This window comes from Plecotus auritus (assembly GCF_963455305.1).
Source record: "Plecotus auritus genome assembly, chromosome: 10".
In the NCBI taxonomy this organism is placed as follows: domain Eukaryota; kingdom Metazoa; phylum Chordata; class Mammalia; order Chiroptera; family Vespertilionidae; genus Plecotus; species Plecotus auritus.
In genome coordinates this window covers 54,069,758-54,086,687 of record NC_137785.1, presented here as the reverse complement: position 1 = coordinate 54,086,687, position 16,930 = coordinate 54,069,758, and the positions used below count along the sequence as shown (strand labels likewise).

At 38.8% G+C, this 16,930-nt stretch overlaps 1 protein-coding gene across 6 annotated transcripts in view; it reads right to left on the bottom strand.

The window, feature by feature from the left end:
* Nucleotides 1–16,930, bottom strand: part of CNOT1 (CCR4-NOT transcription complex subunit 1) — a 76,857-nt gene that overhangs the window by 42,360 nt on the left and 17,567 nt on the right. For all 6 annotated transcript variants that reach the window (XM_080645711.1, XM_080645715.1, XM_080645713.1 and 3 more), the window contains exons 3-16: nt 15,248–15,355; nt 14,586–14,684; nt 14,152–14,220; nt 14,012–14,066; nt 13,096–13,299; nt 11,994–12,162; nt 10,571–10,697; nt 10,308–10,418; nt 8,429–8,599; nt 7,179–7,306; nt 6,162–6,402; nt 5,914–6,033; nt 4,781–4,903; nt 4,427–4,578 (exon numbers count right to left, since the gene is read on the bottom strand). In XM_080645711.1, coding sequence (XP_080501837.1) covers nt 4,427–4,578; nt 4,781–4,903; nt 5,914–6,033; nt 6,162–6,402; nt 7,179–7,306; nt 8,429–8,599; nt 10,308–10,418; nt 10,571–10,697; nt 11,994–12,162; nt 13,096–13,299; nt 14,012–14,066; nt 14,152–14,220; nt 14,586–14,684; nt 15,248–15,355 — 1,877 coding nt within the window. The remainder of the gene's footprint in view (nt 1–4,426; nt 4,579–4,780; nt 4,904–5,913; nt 6,034–6,161; nt 6,403–7,178; nt 7,307–8,428; nt 8,600–10,307; nt 10,419–10,570; nt 10,698–11,993; nt 12,163–13,095; nt 13,300–14,011; nt 14,067–14,151; nt 14,221–14,585; nt 14,685–15,247; nt 15,356–16,930) is intronic.

Here is a 16,930-nt window from a genome sequence, read left to right as displayed (position 1 = left end):
TCTGAATCAATAAAAATATTTTTTTTAATTAGCACATTAAAAAAAAAATCCCTAAGAACGTAACTTTCCATTTTAACAATTTTTAAAGTTCAAACTAACCCAAAACATGGGGGGAAAAAAGTTGGTTTTTGTAAGTCAACAAAATTGACCAAGAGAGACACACAAATTATTAAAATTAAGAGGACACTACTATGAACCTTATGGAAATGAGACTATAAAGGTATATAATATAAAACAATTTTATGCCAACACATCAGATAACCTAGATGAAATGGACAATTCGTAGAAAGACACAAACTACCAAAACTGACAAAAGAAATAGAAAATCTGAATAGACCTATACCAAGTAGATATACTGAATTGGTAATAAAAAAAATGAACCCCAAGAAAAAGCGCAGGACCAGATGGCTTCACCGCTGAATTCTATGAAACACTGAAAGAATGAACATAAATCTTTCCCACAAATTTTAGAACATGTATGAAGTAACTGTATAAGGGAGAAACCAAGATGGCGGCATAGGTAAAAACCTAAACTGCTGCCTCGCACATTATCAAAACTACATCTAAAAGGCAAAACGGACACCATTCAGAACCACAGGAAAGCTAGCTGAGTGGAAATTCTACAACTAGAAGAAAAGAGGAAAGCACATTGAGACTCAGGACTCAGAGGAGCTACAAAAGGCTGAGGTACAGAGACTCGCACGTGGAGAGGACGGGCGGCTGTGTGCTCAGCTGGCTTTCTAAAGCAGGAGGGAGTAGGAAACTCCCGACTGCACTGAACTCCAGTCCCGGGCGAGATGCTGGGAAACCAGACTCATTCGGGGGAATCTGGACTGTCAGGAAAAAGAAAGCACACCGAGACTCGGGAGCTGCGGAAGGCAGAGGTCTGGAGGCGCCCGTGCGCAGAGAGGACTGACTGCTGAATGCACGGGAGGCCGAGTGCGCGGCTGGCTTTCTAAAGCAGGAGAGAGACAGAAGCTCCTGACTGCATTGAACTCCAGTTCTGGGCAAGTTTCTGGGAACCCCGACTCATTTGTGGAGAAACTGGACTGTCTGGCAGCGGGTGAAACTCGAGGGCGGCTTTCTCTCAGAGGTGCTTGCAGTGATTACGGAGGGACACTGAGACCCAGGGGCCTCATAGGGCAGGACTGACTGGAAACCAAGGCTGTCTGCTCCGCCCTGAAACTCCACCCCATCCAAGCTGAGCACAGAGGCTTTTGCAATTTTGCAAGTCTTGTCTCATAAGAGTGTCTCTAGCACAGAAGTTCTCCCAGCGTAGACACAGCTGATCCTCACAGCCAATTGGCCTGGAGGTCAATTCCTCCCAGTGATACCAACAACAATCAAGACTTAACTACAACAAGGCTGAGCACACAGCCCACAAAGGGGTGCACCAAGAGTGTCCACCTCAGGTAACTGGGGAGGCTGAGCCACTGGGCCCTAGAGGACACCTACCACACAAAGCTACTCTACCAACTCAGGGAAGCAACGAAAATGCGGAGGCAAAGAAACAGATCACAAATGAAAGAAATGGAGGAAAACAAACGACTGGATATAGAGTTCAAAACCACGGTTATAAGGTTTTTCAAAAATTTCCTAGAAAAGGCTGATAAATTTAGCGAGACCCTCGACGATATGTAAAAGGACCAACTAGAAATTAAACATACACTGACTGAAATAAAAAATATTATACAGAGACCTAACAGCAGACTAGAGGATCGCAAGAATCAAGTCAAAGAGTTGAAATACAGAGAAGCAAAAAACACTCAGCCGGAAAAGCAAAAAGAAAAAATAATTCGAAAATATGAAGATAGTGTAAGGAGCCTCTGAGACAACCTCAAGCGTACCAACATCCGAATTATGGGGGTGCCAGAAGAAGAGAGAGAGCAAGATACTGAAAACCTATTTGAAGAAATAATGACCAAAAACTTCCCTCACCTGGTGAAAGAAATAGACTTACAAGTCCAGGAAGCGCACAAAACCCCAAACAAAAGGAATCCAAAGAGGACCACACCAAGACACATCATAATTTAAATGCCAAGAGCAAAAGACAAAGAGAGAATATTAAAAGCAGCAAGAGAAAAACAGTTAGTTACCTACAGCACCCATACGACTGTCAGCTGATTTCTCAACAGAAACTATGCAGGCCAGACGGGAGTGGCAAGAAATATTCAAAGTGATGAATAGCAAGAACCTACAACCAAGATTACTCTACCCAGCAAATCTATCATTCAGAATTGAAGGGCAGATAAAGAGCTTCACAGATAAGAAAAAGCTAAAGGAGTTCATCACCACCAAACCAATATTATATGAAATGCTGAAAGGTATTCTTTAAGAAGAGGAAGAAGCCAAAACCGGTTTGGCTCAGTGGATAGAGCGTCAGCCTGCGGACTGAAAGGTCCCAGGTTCGATTCCGGTCAAGGGCATGTAACTTGGTTGCGGGCACATCCCCAGTAGGAGGTGTGCAAGAGGCAGCTGATCGATGTTTCTCTCTCATCGATGTTTCTGACTATCTATCCCTCTTCCTTCCTCTCTGTAAAAAATCAATAAAATATATTTAAAAAAAAAAAAAAAAAAAAAAAAGAAGAGGAAGAAGAAAAAAGTAAAGATAAAAATTATGAACAACTAATACATGTCTATCAACAAGTGAATCTAAAAATCAAGTGAATTAAAAATCTGATGAACAGAAAAAACTGGCGAATATAATAGAATCAGGGGCATAGAAAGGGAGTGGACTGACAATTCTCGGGGGGAAAAGGGTGCGGGAAGAGACTGGACAAAAAGCGTACACTTATGCCGAAACCGGTTTGGCTCAGTGGATAGAGCGTCGGCCTGCACACTGAAGGGTCCCAGGTTCAATTCCAGTCAAGGGCATGTACCTTGGTTGCGGGCACATCCCCAGTGGAAGGTGTGCAGGAGGCAGCTGATCAATGTTTCTCTCTCATCAATGTTTCTAGCTCTCTATCCCTCTCCCTTCCTCTCTGTGAAATATCAATAAAATATATTTTTAAAAAAAGCGTACACTTATGGATGAGGACAGTGCGGGGGAGGTAAGGGCAGAAGGTGGGGTGGGAACCAGGTGGAGGGGAACTATGGGGGGAAAAAGGAGGAACAATTATAATAATCTGAACAATAAAGATTTATTAAATTAAAAAAAAAAAGTAATTGTATAAGGCCAGTATTACCCTGATATCAAAATCAGACAAAGAAGACGAAAGAAAACTATAGAACAATATCCCTTAGGAATCTAGAATAAAAATGCTCACCAAATACTAGAGCAAATTGAATTCAGCAACATATAAAAAGCATACATAAAGATCTGGTTTCTTTTTAGAGTTATAAATCTTTCATCTTTTACTAAAGATTTCCATGGAAAGAGAAATTGAGATTTAGCCCAGGAATGCAAGCTTTTTGTTACATCCCAAAATCAATTAACATAACACATTGATGGAATGAAAAACAAAAACCACATGATCATCTTAATTGATGCAGGTAGAAACGTAAGATAAAAATGCTTTCATGATAAACTACCCAAAGAACTCTAGACAGTAAGGAAAACTCAACCTGAAGGACATCTATAATAACATTATACTTAATGGTGAAATAATGGCTACTTTCCTCCTAAAATCAAAAGACAAAGACCAGCCCTCGCCTGTTTGGGTCAGTGGATAGAGCAGGGGTGGGCAAACTTTTTGACTCGAGGGCCACAATGGGTTCTTAAATTGGACCGGAGGGCCGGAACAAAAGCATGGATGGAGTGTTTGTGTGAACTAATATAAATTCAAAGTAAAGGAGCGGAGGGGAGAGCAAGAGAACCCTCCGCTCTTTCGGCTCCGCGGGCCGGATAGAACAGCCGAACGGGCCGGATAGAACAGCCGAACGGGCCAGATAGAACAGCCGAACGGGCCAGATAGAACAGCCGAACGGGCCGGATAGAACAGCCAAACGGGCTGGATAGAACAGCCGAACGGGCCGGATCCGGCCCACGGGCCGTAGCTTGCCCACGGCTAGGATAGAGCGTTGACATGCAGACTGAAGGGTTCCAGGCTTGATCCCCAGTAAAGGGCATGCAGGAGGCAGCCAATCAATGATTCTCTCTCATCATTGATGTTTCTCTCTCTTTCACCCTTCCTCTCTGAAATCAATAAAAATATTTTTTTAAAAAGGGAAAGACCAGCTTTTTCAACAAATGGTATTGGGACAAATAAATATTCACATGTAAAACATGTGGAACCCTAGTACACGCCATATATAAAAAAAAATGGAGTATGTATTTTATGTAGCACAGTACTTTAAATTTTAAAAATACTGGATTATCTGAAATGCTGTTGCTTTTAATCATTCAACCATTCTTCCCCAAATCAACAATTACCCATATAATCCAATCCCAAAATTAAGTGGTCATTTACAAGCACGCTCTTCTTACCCTGCACAAGCTTGTAAACAGGCCAACATTGTCGCTAGAGTTTCCGGAGGAAGTTGAGCACTTTTGGGCTGATCTTTCTCTGGGGCAAGTCCACCCAAAATAGAAGGACACCGCCTCTTTAAAAAAGTCATGCATGCCTGGATAAAAGGCTCCTGAGAAAGAGAAAAATCTTTCAGTGTATTTGAAAGTGATCTTAATTGCTTTCAGATTAAAAATAAATTGATTTCAGATTAAAGACCAAGCACTTTAACTAAAATCCAGAATAACATCTTAATTGGCATTTAAATAATTATTTTTCTTCAGCTATTTTAGCCATCAATATTTAAAATTAGTAACAAATGGACAAATCCTTACTCCATGCTCTCGAATTTTATCTGTGAGCCACTTGTCAAGTTTGAGGTATTCACGACGTGAAGCAAGTGCAGCAAGGTCAATAACAAAGGCAAATGGAGTACCATTTAGCAGCATTGACAAGGCCTAAAGAAAAGAGTATTAGAAACTGTAAGTCAAACAATTAATCTTCTATCTCTCTGTCCTATTTTCTGTTGCCTGCTTTTATTTTCACAAACAAGTTAAATAAAACATACCGCTAACATTTTCTTTGCCATAATGTTTTAAACAGGTTAATCCCACAATAGTAACATTAGTCCCTACTTAAAATAAGGTGAACATTTCAACCTGACTTTACCTTCAAAATAAGCTTTACCCTATGCTTTTTTAAATAACTAAATCTAAAGCAGAACAAGACAAAAAGAATGAAAAATAACCCTAACCCAGTTTAAAAAATCTAAACTCAGGCTTATTTGAACCTTAGCTGAACTATAAAAACTAATATTATGTCCCTAATTATCAAAAGACATCAAGAGTCAGACTATTTCTCAAACAGTCCTGTCAATGCCAATGAAATCTGCCAAAGGGTTGAAACCCAAGCAGCTTTTCCAAAAATTATATCTCCCAGATTACATCTGAAAAGAAGTCAATTATGACTTCCTTTAAAATAAAATATTTGCAAATATCATTGAAAGACTAAACAAAATTCAATCCAATATAAATTAATTTTGCCACTTAAATTAGGCAGTTTCACATTACAACCATTCTGCTACCCAGCTGGCATGGTACAGCAATTGAGCATCGACTTATGAACCAGGATTGTCATGGTTCAATTCCCAGTCAGGGCACATGCCCTGGTTGTGGGCTCAATCCCCAGTGCAGGAGGCAGCCGATCAATGATTCTCTCTCATCATTGATGTTTCTATCTCTCTCCCTCCCTCTCCCTTCCTCTCTGAAATCAATTAAAATATATTTAAAAAACAAAAACAATCACTCTGGCTTCCAATCCCTTTCTACTTACAAGACAAAATTTGTATCTCAACTCACTCTAGCTAAAAGCTAGTTGCATATGAATTCTTCATAAGGCATATGTTACATAAAAATGGTTATTTTTATAATTAATAAATAAAAGTGTTATTCTGCCCCTCCAAGCTCACCTTCAAGTCCTGGGCCACATCAAGTATTCGAGACAATTTGGCCTGGTCATACTGCTCTCCTCGCATGTACCATTCTGCCATTGCATGCATGATAAGTTGGCGGATAGAGGGAGACTGTCCCTAAGGAAAGAAAAGGAGGGTTAAATAGCAATCCTGCAGAACACTAACAGGCACTATTCCAATGCCCAGCTAACATTGACAATTTCTCGCACTGAACATCACCCAATGAAGAAATGGTCATGTCTCACCTGTCCATGCCATGCATAGTGCAAAATAATAGCTGAGTTAGGATGGTTTCCAAGGAAAATTGGCATCAGAGTAGAGATGAGTTCATGGCGCAAGGTGTGCCAGGAGCTGTTGATTTGTAGTAAGGCCATTACCAGCATGTCTGGACAGTGTTTGATAGGGAAGCTGAAGAGCTGTTTGACTTGCTCATATTGTCCCACCTCCGCGAGCCTCAGTAGAGATTCAATCAAATCCAAGCTCTTCCTAACAAGAATGGAAGTAAAATATTCCATCAATGAAAATCTAGATATACATTATTCACTTTACAAATAAGTGATACCAGCTATCAGGATAAAACCAAGTTGTTGTCATTGTTTAATATTTTAAAATATTTAAATTGGTGCTATTCACCTGAAAAATATATGCTGCTATGCTATCAGACTAATTTCAAAGGCAATCCAAATTAACAATGAAACATTATGAAGTAGATGCCCTTGGGGACCAATCCAGCCCATACCCACTCCCTTCATACAGCCATGTGTGGATCTCAACAGTAATAAAGGTACTTTCACCATCCTTACCTCACATCCCCAAAGAAAAGTGATTTGAATTCCAGGAGAAACCTACTAGGCCAGAGGCAGATTCTCCCTCAGAAACTTGGAATTGGAACTCAGAGAAAATAGCCACTTTTGCTGAAAATATTTCATTTGATGGGTTGGCCTTCTTGAGCTACTCTTAATAGAACGCAAATCTACAGACAAGACAGGGATCTAACACTAAGTGAGACTTACAAATCTCCTTCCAATATTTAATAGTTTCAGAAAATATCTAATGGCAGCCCTTACAAGAGAAGAGATGTAACTATCTCCTGATATGAAACTAAAAGTAGATTTATCACCCTCCACAAAAATTTAAAATAACTAGGCTCATTAAAAATACTGTTACAATGAAACCTTTTAACTATGTAGTTGCTCACTACTAATTTTATTTTTCAAAAAAGTAGAAGTAACCCTTTCAAGAGAAGTGAGATGATTACTTACCACGTGGCAATTTCTCGATTGTCATCCTCCGGTGGTGCTTTCAGAATATCAATGACAACAGTATGACAGGGATAGTCAGCAAAACAGAAGATCTCTGGATTTATAAGGGAATGCTGAATAAAGGAGAGCTGAAACAAGAGAAAAAAGTCCTTACCACCATAAATAATAGTGAATGCTTATAAAAATCTGAAACATTAGGCTACCTAAGGTTACTAGAATGACAATTTCCCTTTAAAATCTAAATTATTTGCTCTTTCAAAATCAGACAATTCAGACAGATGAAAGCTGTAGGATGAAGTGGCCTTGGAGATAAACATTAACAGTTTTGATTGCTAAACTTCAACTCAGTATAATACTAAACTATGATAGTGTTCCTTCAAATTTATGAGTCTCTGCTTTTCTGAGCCATGCAAAACTCTACTGTAAAAAAAATATTTTAACCAATGGATAGATGGCACTATATAAGAAATGTCATTTCCCAGTACACAAAGGTTGAGGGTTCAATCCCCGGTCAGCTGGAGAGTATCATGTTAAGTGAAATAAGTCAGTCAGAGAAAGGTAAGTATCACATGATCTCACTCACATGTAGAATTTAAGTAACAAAATAAACTGATAAACGGAGTGTATCCAGAGAGATGGAAGCATGGAACAGTGTGGAATCTCGGGAGGGTGGGAAGGTGGATGGGTGGGTGGGTGGCAGATAATCAACCAAGAACCTTGTATGCATATATGCATGGCCTGTGGACACAGACAATGGGGTAGGGCAGTGAGGGCCTGGGTCAGGCTGGAGGGGGTCAATGGGGAAAAAGGTAGAAGTATGTAATACTTTCAACAATAAATATGAAAAAAAAAAAAATCCCCGGTCAAGAAACATACAAGAATCAACCAACCAATGGCCCAGCCAGTGTGGTTCAGTGATTGTCAACCTAAATCAGAAGGTCATGGTTGGATTTCTGGTCACAGCACATGTTGGGGGTACAGGCTCAATCCCCAGTAAGGGGCATGCAGGAGGCAGCCGATCAATGATTCTCATCATTGATGTTTCTCTCTCTTTCTCCTTTCCTCTCTGAAATAAAATAAATGTAAATATAGAAGAATCAACCAATGAATGCATAAATAAGTGGAACAAATCAATGTCACTGTCTCTCTCCTCTCACTCCCTTCCTCTTGCTCTAAAAAAATCAATAAATTAAAAAAAGAAATAGGTCATTAGTTTGTTCCCCTTCTATAGCTAAACACCATTCATTTACCTGGCCTTCTGCGTTTTTCCAAGGTCTATATATGAGATCTACTGGGAACACGTCCATACCCAAACCCCTTTGAATGCCATAAACCACATTATGAAGTCCTTTACTGTCACGAATTTGAAATCCAGGATGATCCAGTTCATAAGTTACTTCCTTGAAATTCAAAGCCGGGTTCTAAATAGAAAAAAAATTTCAAATTTGAATGAACAAAAGTGTACATATTTCATATTTGATGCTTTATCCAAAAAGCCAAATTGAATCTGAAGTTCAATCAAGATGTTCCAATTATAGCCCTACCCAGTTTGGCTCAGTGCATATGCATAGAGTATCGGCCTGTGGACTGAAGGGTCCCAGGTTCGATTCCTGTTCAGGGCACATGCCTGGGCTACAGGCTCAATCCCCAGTGCGGGGTGTGCAGGAGACAGCCAATCAATGATTCTCTCTCATCGTTGATGTTTCTAGCTCTCTCTCTCCCTTTCTCTTCCATTCTGAAATCGAAAGGAAGGAAGGAAGGGAGGGAGGGAGGGAGGGAGGGAGGGAGGGAGGGAGGGAGGGAAGGGAAGGAAGAAGGAAAGAAAGAAGAGAAGGAAAGGAAGGAAGGAAGGAAGGAAGGAAGGAAGGAAGGAAGGAAGGAAGGAAGAAAGAAAGAAAGAAAGAAAGAAATTAAAAAAAAAAGATGCTCCAATTATAAACTCAAAATCATCTAAATCTTTCTGGCATTTCCAATGAGAATTAGAAAGGTAAATTCTTAATATTTAAACTAAACTGTCTCTACTAGCGGGGTACTCTAACCATTCAGTTCATGACATACTTCTGACCATATGAGTACACAAATGGAACTCTCTTCACCTACTTAAGTCCAATGAACACGCCCACCCCAGTATGGCAAATAAGTAACTCTTCACTCAATGTCTCCTCTTTATATCAAGATTTTACTAACTTGGAACAAAGATGCAAAAGTAAATAAATTGTAACAAACACCATTCTTCATTAACTAAGGATTTACCCCTAAAAGCCTACCAATGTGTGCATCAGGAAAAGTCTAGATTATTTATATCAAAATGACATAAAATTACGTTAAAAAATATTCTATGAAAAGGAATTCAAAAAAAGCTTGAGACTCCTTAAAGAAACACAAAGCAGCCGAAACCGGTTTGGCTCAGTGGATAGAGCGTCGGCCTGCGGACTGAAGGGTCCCGGGTTCGATTCCGGTCAAGGGCATGTACCTTGGTTGCGGGCACATCCCCAGTGGGAGGTGTGCAGGAGGCAGCTGATCGATGTTTCTCTCTCATCGATGTTTCTGCCTCTCTATCCCTCTCCCTTCCTCTCTGTGAAATATCAATAAAATATATATATAAAAAAAAGAAAAAAAAGAAACACAAAGCAAACAAGTGTATAGAACATAATTTACCAAACACTGCACAAAGTACTAAGTATATTTTATGCTTGAAAGAAAAAAGGCTATGCACATTTTGTATTTAAAATCTCCAATTAAAGCATCACAGTCCATTTAATTTTGCCCTAAAATGACTCCTGTTAAGCCATGAAAACTTTTTTCCTTTTTCTATTTTATTTCATCCCATGCACCAAGAAGTCATGGATTCGATTCCTGATCAGGGCACATTCCGGGGTTGTGGCCTCGATCCCCAGCAGGGGGTATGCAGGAAGCAGCTGATCAATGTTAATGTTTCTAATCGATGTTTCTATCTCTTGATGTTTCTATCTTCCTCTCTCTAAAAATCAATAAAAACCTTTTTTTTAAAGTTTTATAAAATACATTGCTGCACTCATTCAGCCTGGCATTTTATTCATTAAAATTTACTTTCTGTGGGCTACATCATACTAACAGCATGAGTGTAAAATCATGATTACATGTATTTACCAGCTCTTTGAGAACATCAATCAAGACTTCTACATTCCATGTATGTGCCTGTGCGCCATCACTTTTATCTTTTCCATCACTCCAGATCCCACTGCCAGGAGCAGAGATACTCTGTTGAAGTAAAGTTTGAATTAAATAAACCCAACTACTTAATGTGCTCAGCTCTGATTGGCAGAATAACCAATCATAATGTAATTTAATAAATGGGGAAGGGAAAGGGTGCACTTTATTCATATTGTAAAATTGCTGATCTCTACACTTACCTGCAATGGAATTCCATCTGTTAATCCTGAATGAGTTCGAGCCATCATTCCCAAAACCCTTGCTACCTGGCCAGCTGTAACCTCCCGAACACCAAACTGCATGATTATATTGCGACATTCTTCAATACTGAAATAGAAATTAAAATAAAAAACACTACCACCATCAATATCAAGGCTAAGAAATGCTAACATAAAATGAGCCCTTGAGTGTAATCCCTAGTTTTACCGATATAGGCAGAGTATAACATTTCATTTCTTATTAATTTTATATAAGTGTGAGAGGGAAGAGAGGGAGAGAGTGAGGAAGAGAGGGAGAGGAGAGAGGGAAAAATCTATGTGAGAGCGAAACATTGATTGGTTGCCTTTCGTATGTGCACGGACCGGGATCAAACCCACAACCCAGGTATGTGTCATCACCAGTAATTGAACAGGCAACCCTTCAGTGCACAAATAACTGAGCCACTCCAGCGGGGCTGAATAAGTTCCTCTTTAAAATACTGATATTCACCCTAGCCAGTTTGGTTCAGTGGATAGAGCATTGGCCTGCGGACCAAGGGCACGTACCTTGGTTGTAGGCTCCTACCTGGTCGGGGTTTGTTCAGGAGACAACCAATAGATGTCTCTCTCTGTCTTTCCCTCTCTCTTCCACTCTCCCTAAAAATCAATGGAAAAATATCCTTGGGCGAAGATTAGCAAAAAAAAAAAAGAAAATACTCATATTTGAGGTAAGTTTAATTGTTCTGGTATGTATAAAGCCTTAAAACACATCCTAACTTCTCACTTTGCATCTTGAAGTTTAATTAAACACAAGTTTTTATGCCAGGCACATACACACACAACAAATATACTTTCAAAATATACTGGAAATGTGGTTTATGAGTTTTAAAAACATTATAAAAATTACACGTAAAGTCAGATCGAAGTACATTAATGCCCTTAATAACTTACTCTCACAAAAATATTAGCAATCTACGATATTACAGTTGTAAGTTCTACTCACTTCCTTTGGTGCCCCTGGCAGGTGAGAAAAATGTGCAATAGCAGGGTATAAAAAAGGCAGAAAAGGAAGGAGGTAGAAGGTGGAAGATGAAGGCACAGTGAGGAAATTCCATGTGGGGGCAGGGAGGAGAAACACTTGCCTCAGTGCTCTCTTCCGTTCAAATCCTAAAAACACCTCTCCTGGAAACTAGGTTAAGCACCTGTGGTGTCTACATTTGATGGGGATAGGCGGAGGCACGAAGAGATAGAAATTTGGCCCCCAGAATATTTACTGCTGCCACCAAAACTAGTATGTGGAAGATTAAATTTTAAGCAAATTCTTGAGAGGAAAGTTGGTAATACATTAAGTAATCTTAAGAGCTTGCTTTAAAGAATTACACTGTGAATGACACAAGAGTAATCAATTTAGTGTTTTGCTACTAACCTTGCACAAAAGCCATAGCCTACTTCTTGCATGAAATCAGCCAAAGAGCTCTCCATCATGGTTTTAGCTACCCCTCCAGAATCAGGCAGGATCCTGTCCATTAGAATGTCCCGTTTTTCAGGGTATAAAAGTGGTGCAAGCACCACGGGACAGCGTTCCTGGGGAAAATCTAAGGAAGGAAAAAAAAAGGTTACAAGTGCTATGCCAGTGGTTGGCAAACTCATTAGTCAACAGAGCCGCAGTTTGCCGACCACTGTGCTATGCTAATTAAAAAACAAACTATTCTCTTTCACTCTCTCTTAGTCCTTCAAACCTGACTCTTCCACAAATTGATATTCAAATAAAAAAATCTGTTCCGTTTTTCCACACCAGCTAGCCCGAGCTATGACTTCAGCTTCAATTCCAAAATTTCAATGTTTTTATAGCACAGCAATTAATCAGTGTATTTTCCATTTTGTATATCATGATCCAGTATCTATTGACCAATCCACACCCTAAGTATTACTTTAAATTTTCATGATATAGCTATCAATTCCAATAAAAGGAAGGCATCAGAAACAAATAATTCAAATATCAGAATCTATTTAAATTAAGTGGAAAACTTGAATATTAAACTATATAAACAAAAATAACAGTAAAAATGGATACAGACTGGTCCACTATCAAAGATTTGCCTTAAAAAAGACTACTTTTCTCTCTAAAAGAAGAATCAGAGGAAGAAAGGATAGTGATAGAAGGAGCTGTCTTAGCCTAACAATGCCAGTAGCCAAGGAATTAAAGTATGTCAAAAGTGACTAATTTTTCAAACTAAAAAGAACAATATATATAGTCTCTGTCTCCCCAAGGAACAAAAAAGACTATATGGAAACATACCACTTCTGAAAACTGAGGCTGTATTTATATAACAAGATTATTGATAAAATTAGGTTCATTTTATACCTTTTCTATGAGGCTTTTATCACTTTCATATTTTAAATTATACAATACTCACTTCCTTAAAAGATTACCAACTTAAGAACAGAAAGGTAAATCAGCCTTCACTTATATTCTAAACTCATCATCCAAAGAAATAAACTTTTGTAGGCTACAGGCACTCCTTTACCTCTGCGCAGCGTCTTAAGAAAAGCGTCTATCTGCTCCTGTCCAACTCCAAAGGCTCCCTTCTGCCCAAAGAGGAGATGGGAGAGGAGGAGGTGTAGGACCTCTATTGCTATATCTTGGAAGCCACCTTCTTGATTTCCACTGACGTCTGCGTCAATGTAAGAACGCAGAAGATCTGGGAGCTTCTGTTTGATAAACTGGGCAGCTAGAAGTCAGGTAAACAAAAACCCACAAGTTATTTTTGCACCGTAACAGGAAAAAGGTCACATACAATCAAAATATAGATGACATCATTATCATTCACCAACTCATCCTTCACCCTCTAATGTTTTCATAGACCTAATAGAGTAGGTATTAAAATAAGAGACCAATTGCCAGGGACTGGGGGGAGGGAGAAATGGAGAGTTGTCTCATAATGTTTCAGTTTTGCAAAATGAAGAAATTCCCAACATCTGTTACACCACAACATAACCATTGTTAACACTACTGAACTACACACTTAAAAGTGGTATGAAAGGCCGAAACCGGTTTGGCTCAGTGGATAGGGCGTCGGCCTGCGTACTGAAGGGTCCCGGGTTCGATTCCTGTCAAGGGCATGTACCTTGGTTGCGGGCACATCCCCAGTGGGAGGTGTGCAGGAGGCAGCTGATGGATGTTTCTCTCTCATCCATGTTTCTAACTCTCTATCCCTCTCCCTTCCTCTCTGTAAAATATCAATAAAATATATTTTTTTTTAAAAAAGTAGTTATGAAAGGTAAATTTTATGAGTTTTTGCCATACATGCATACATATATACAAGAGACCAAAAAAATTTTTACATTATCCTTATTCTCTAAATCTACAACTAAGCCACCTTAAGATTCAAAAAACTCATGAACTTTAAAGAATCTAGGCTCTTTAGGGAAAAGAGAACTTACCAAAACCTCTGAGATCTGAGCTGGAAGAATTCAAGAGGGCAAGGCCAAAAATTACCTGAAACAGTAAGGGTTAGATTAATCAGTCAAATAGTTGTTTTTAATTTTAATTTTGCCTACATCTCTTTTCTTAAGTCACTTACCTCTTGTACTTTGCTTAACTTGAGAACTTTACTTAGCTGGGCAAATAAATGGGGTGCAGGCTTTAAACTCTGAAACAAACCAAACTTTATTTTAAAACAGGAACTTACAATTTTCAAAAACTTTATGAAAGCACCTATTCACCCAATTATAGAACTACATGGAGTCACATAATTCTGTAGTGCTGCTAGAAATAATACACCATGCCCCAGAACTGTGGAATGACAAGCTTAAGTCTTCACATGATCTGATTTTAGTAAGATTTTCTATTTACTATCAAACTATTTTGACTTTGTTAGAAAGCTACAAAAACCCCAACGTAACTATTTAAAATTTTTAAAGTATGACATTATGAGAACATGGTTTATGGCATTTTTTAGAAAGCCTATTAAGAGGTCACATTCTTAGGACTACTAAAGACAAAAACAATACCAACCTTCTGATAGTGCAATGGGTTATCAATGGCATAGGACAACGTAGAGATAAAATTTGGCTTTGTAATCAGTGAAGCACACTCCTGAATCAGAAACTGAGTCTTTAAAAATAAAAAAACACATTTTCATTAGCATTAAGTTATATTGCAAATAGAAGCAGAGGTACTCAAAACATTAAAGTGTAATCCAGTATTATATACTATTTCTACATTATCAAAAGCAGCTCTTTAAAAATCCCTTTAAACCACTTAAAGTATATTAGCAACAAGTGTTAACCCAAACCAAAACCTCTACAGAATAGAGTACACTGACAGGATAATTATAAGCAAAGTTCTGACAAACCGTTACCAGACTGAAAATAAAGCCAAAGAAACTCAATCTAGGACAAGAGATCTCCCCTCTGCCTCATTTACTTATCAAGCAAGACTTCCCCACATTCCTGCTTTCCTTCAGGCAGATCTGATCTCCAGCTCTCTAACCCTGAACTAGGTGCTGGAAGGGTCTGCAACCAGGCAGGAGAAGGAAGGCCAAAAGTGGGGGAAGTCCCAATAACTTTTAGCCATTCAGCTAAGATTATTTCTGGATGCTTTTTGTATGATTTTCTATATACACTATGCCCAAAATGCAATTGATTAAGTCAACAAACTTGGTAAGTCCCAAATACCTGATGAAAATCTTTGCCACTGCTTTTACCATCGCCACTGAAATCCACATGCGAAAATAGGCAGCGTAATAAATGCCTGTCTGCCTCAGGACCGTGCCGATTCACAATCTAAAATGACCAAAAAAGAGTTTGTACTCTACATTAAGAGAGATTTAAAAACAAAAACAAGCTTTAGGGAAAAATCCCAAGTTACATTAATAGTTCATTTTGGAGTAAGAGTTATAGGAATTACTGACATGGCATTATCAATATTTTAAAATTAAACATTTCTAAAGTGTTCCCTATAGTCACTGGCAGGAAGCACAGAAGAAAAACTACCAATAAATAGCCCATATCATTGCTTTGGTCAACATCTAGTCTGAAAAAATCAAGTAGTATAAATGACATGTAGTAAGAATACTTGTATTAACAAACTGGACTCACAAGAGCATTACTTTTTCTATGCATTACTTTTACCTCGAAAATGTAACCTGAAATCGAACACAACCGTGCCTCTTTACAACAGTCTACAAGGCAAGGGCCTAAAGGAACTGGTCTGATTTCAGCACTTTACTAGTAGATGCTGCTCATGTGCTCCATTAGTTTCTTGCTGTTCCTTGAATTTACCGTTTGTACTTGCTATTCCCTCTAACTGCAAAGCTCCAATTAGCTTCAGGATTCATTCTCTCACTTCCTTTGGTTTCTGCTCTCCTCCTTCACTGAGGCTTTTCGTAATTACCCTCCCTAAAATATCAAGATGACCCCTTAACCTGCTTCACCCTTCTCCATACTCCTTACCACCATCTGATTATTTATTTTCTATGACCCTCACTAGAGACTTAAATTGCATGAAAACAGGGAGTTTGTGCAGTTGTGTTTGCTTATTCACATCTAGGATAGAAAAGAGCTCAGCACACTGTATCTGCAGAGCAATCATTTGTTTATAAAATGCTACAATATAAATAACTATTTAACTACCTACTTTGGGCTAAATTGGTACTAAGCCCAATCTTCAACAACCCTGCCAAAAATGACTCTCTCTATATTTATATTATATTTTTTTTTTATTGATTTCAGAGAGGAAGGAAGAGGGAGAAACATCAATGACAAGAGAGAATCTTTGATCGACTACCTCCTGCACGCCCCCTACTGGGGATCGAGCCCGCAACCCAGGCATGTATCATTGACCAGAATCCAACCTGGGACCCTTCAGTCCGCAGGCCGACGCTCTATCCACTGAGCCAAACCGGCTAGGGCAATGACTCCCATTTTATAGATGAAAAAGTGGACACCTATACCCGACTCTATGAGCCTAAAATTCAATTGTCTATGAATTGGGGAATCTGGATTCACAGTCCAACTCCAAAGCCTATGCTTTTTCCACTGTATCATGGTAATTATGTGACAGCTGGCTAAGTTAACTTATTTCAGTTTCAATTTTCCCAATCCAGAAAAATGTGGGAGTTGTGTAAAACCAATTTCTACATTTCCCCACAGATATCTTAAAGTTAAATCCACTTAATCAGATAATGAGAACCTCTGAAATTCTGAAGATTATTGTGAACCTATTCCCAATATTGGTTTTGTGGGTTCTTATCATTGCTTAAATTCTATAAAGGCAGAGATTTTTTCCTATCTCCTGGAATGCTTAAGACATTAAAGAGCCAATTCAAATTAATTAAAAAGAATTACCTATGCTCCAAC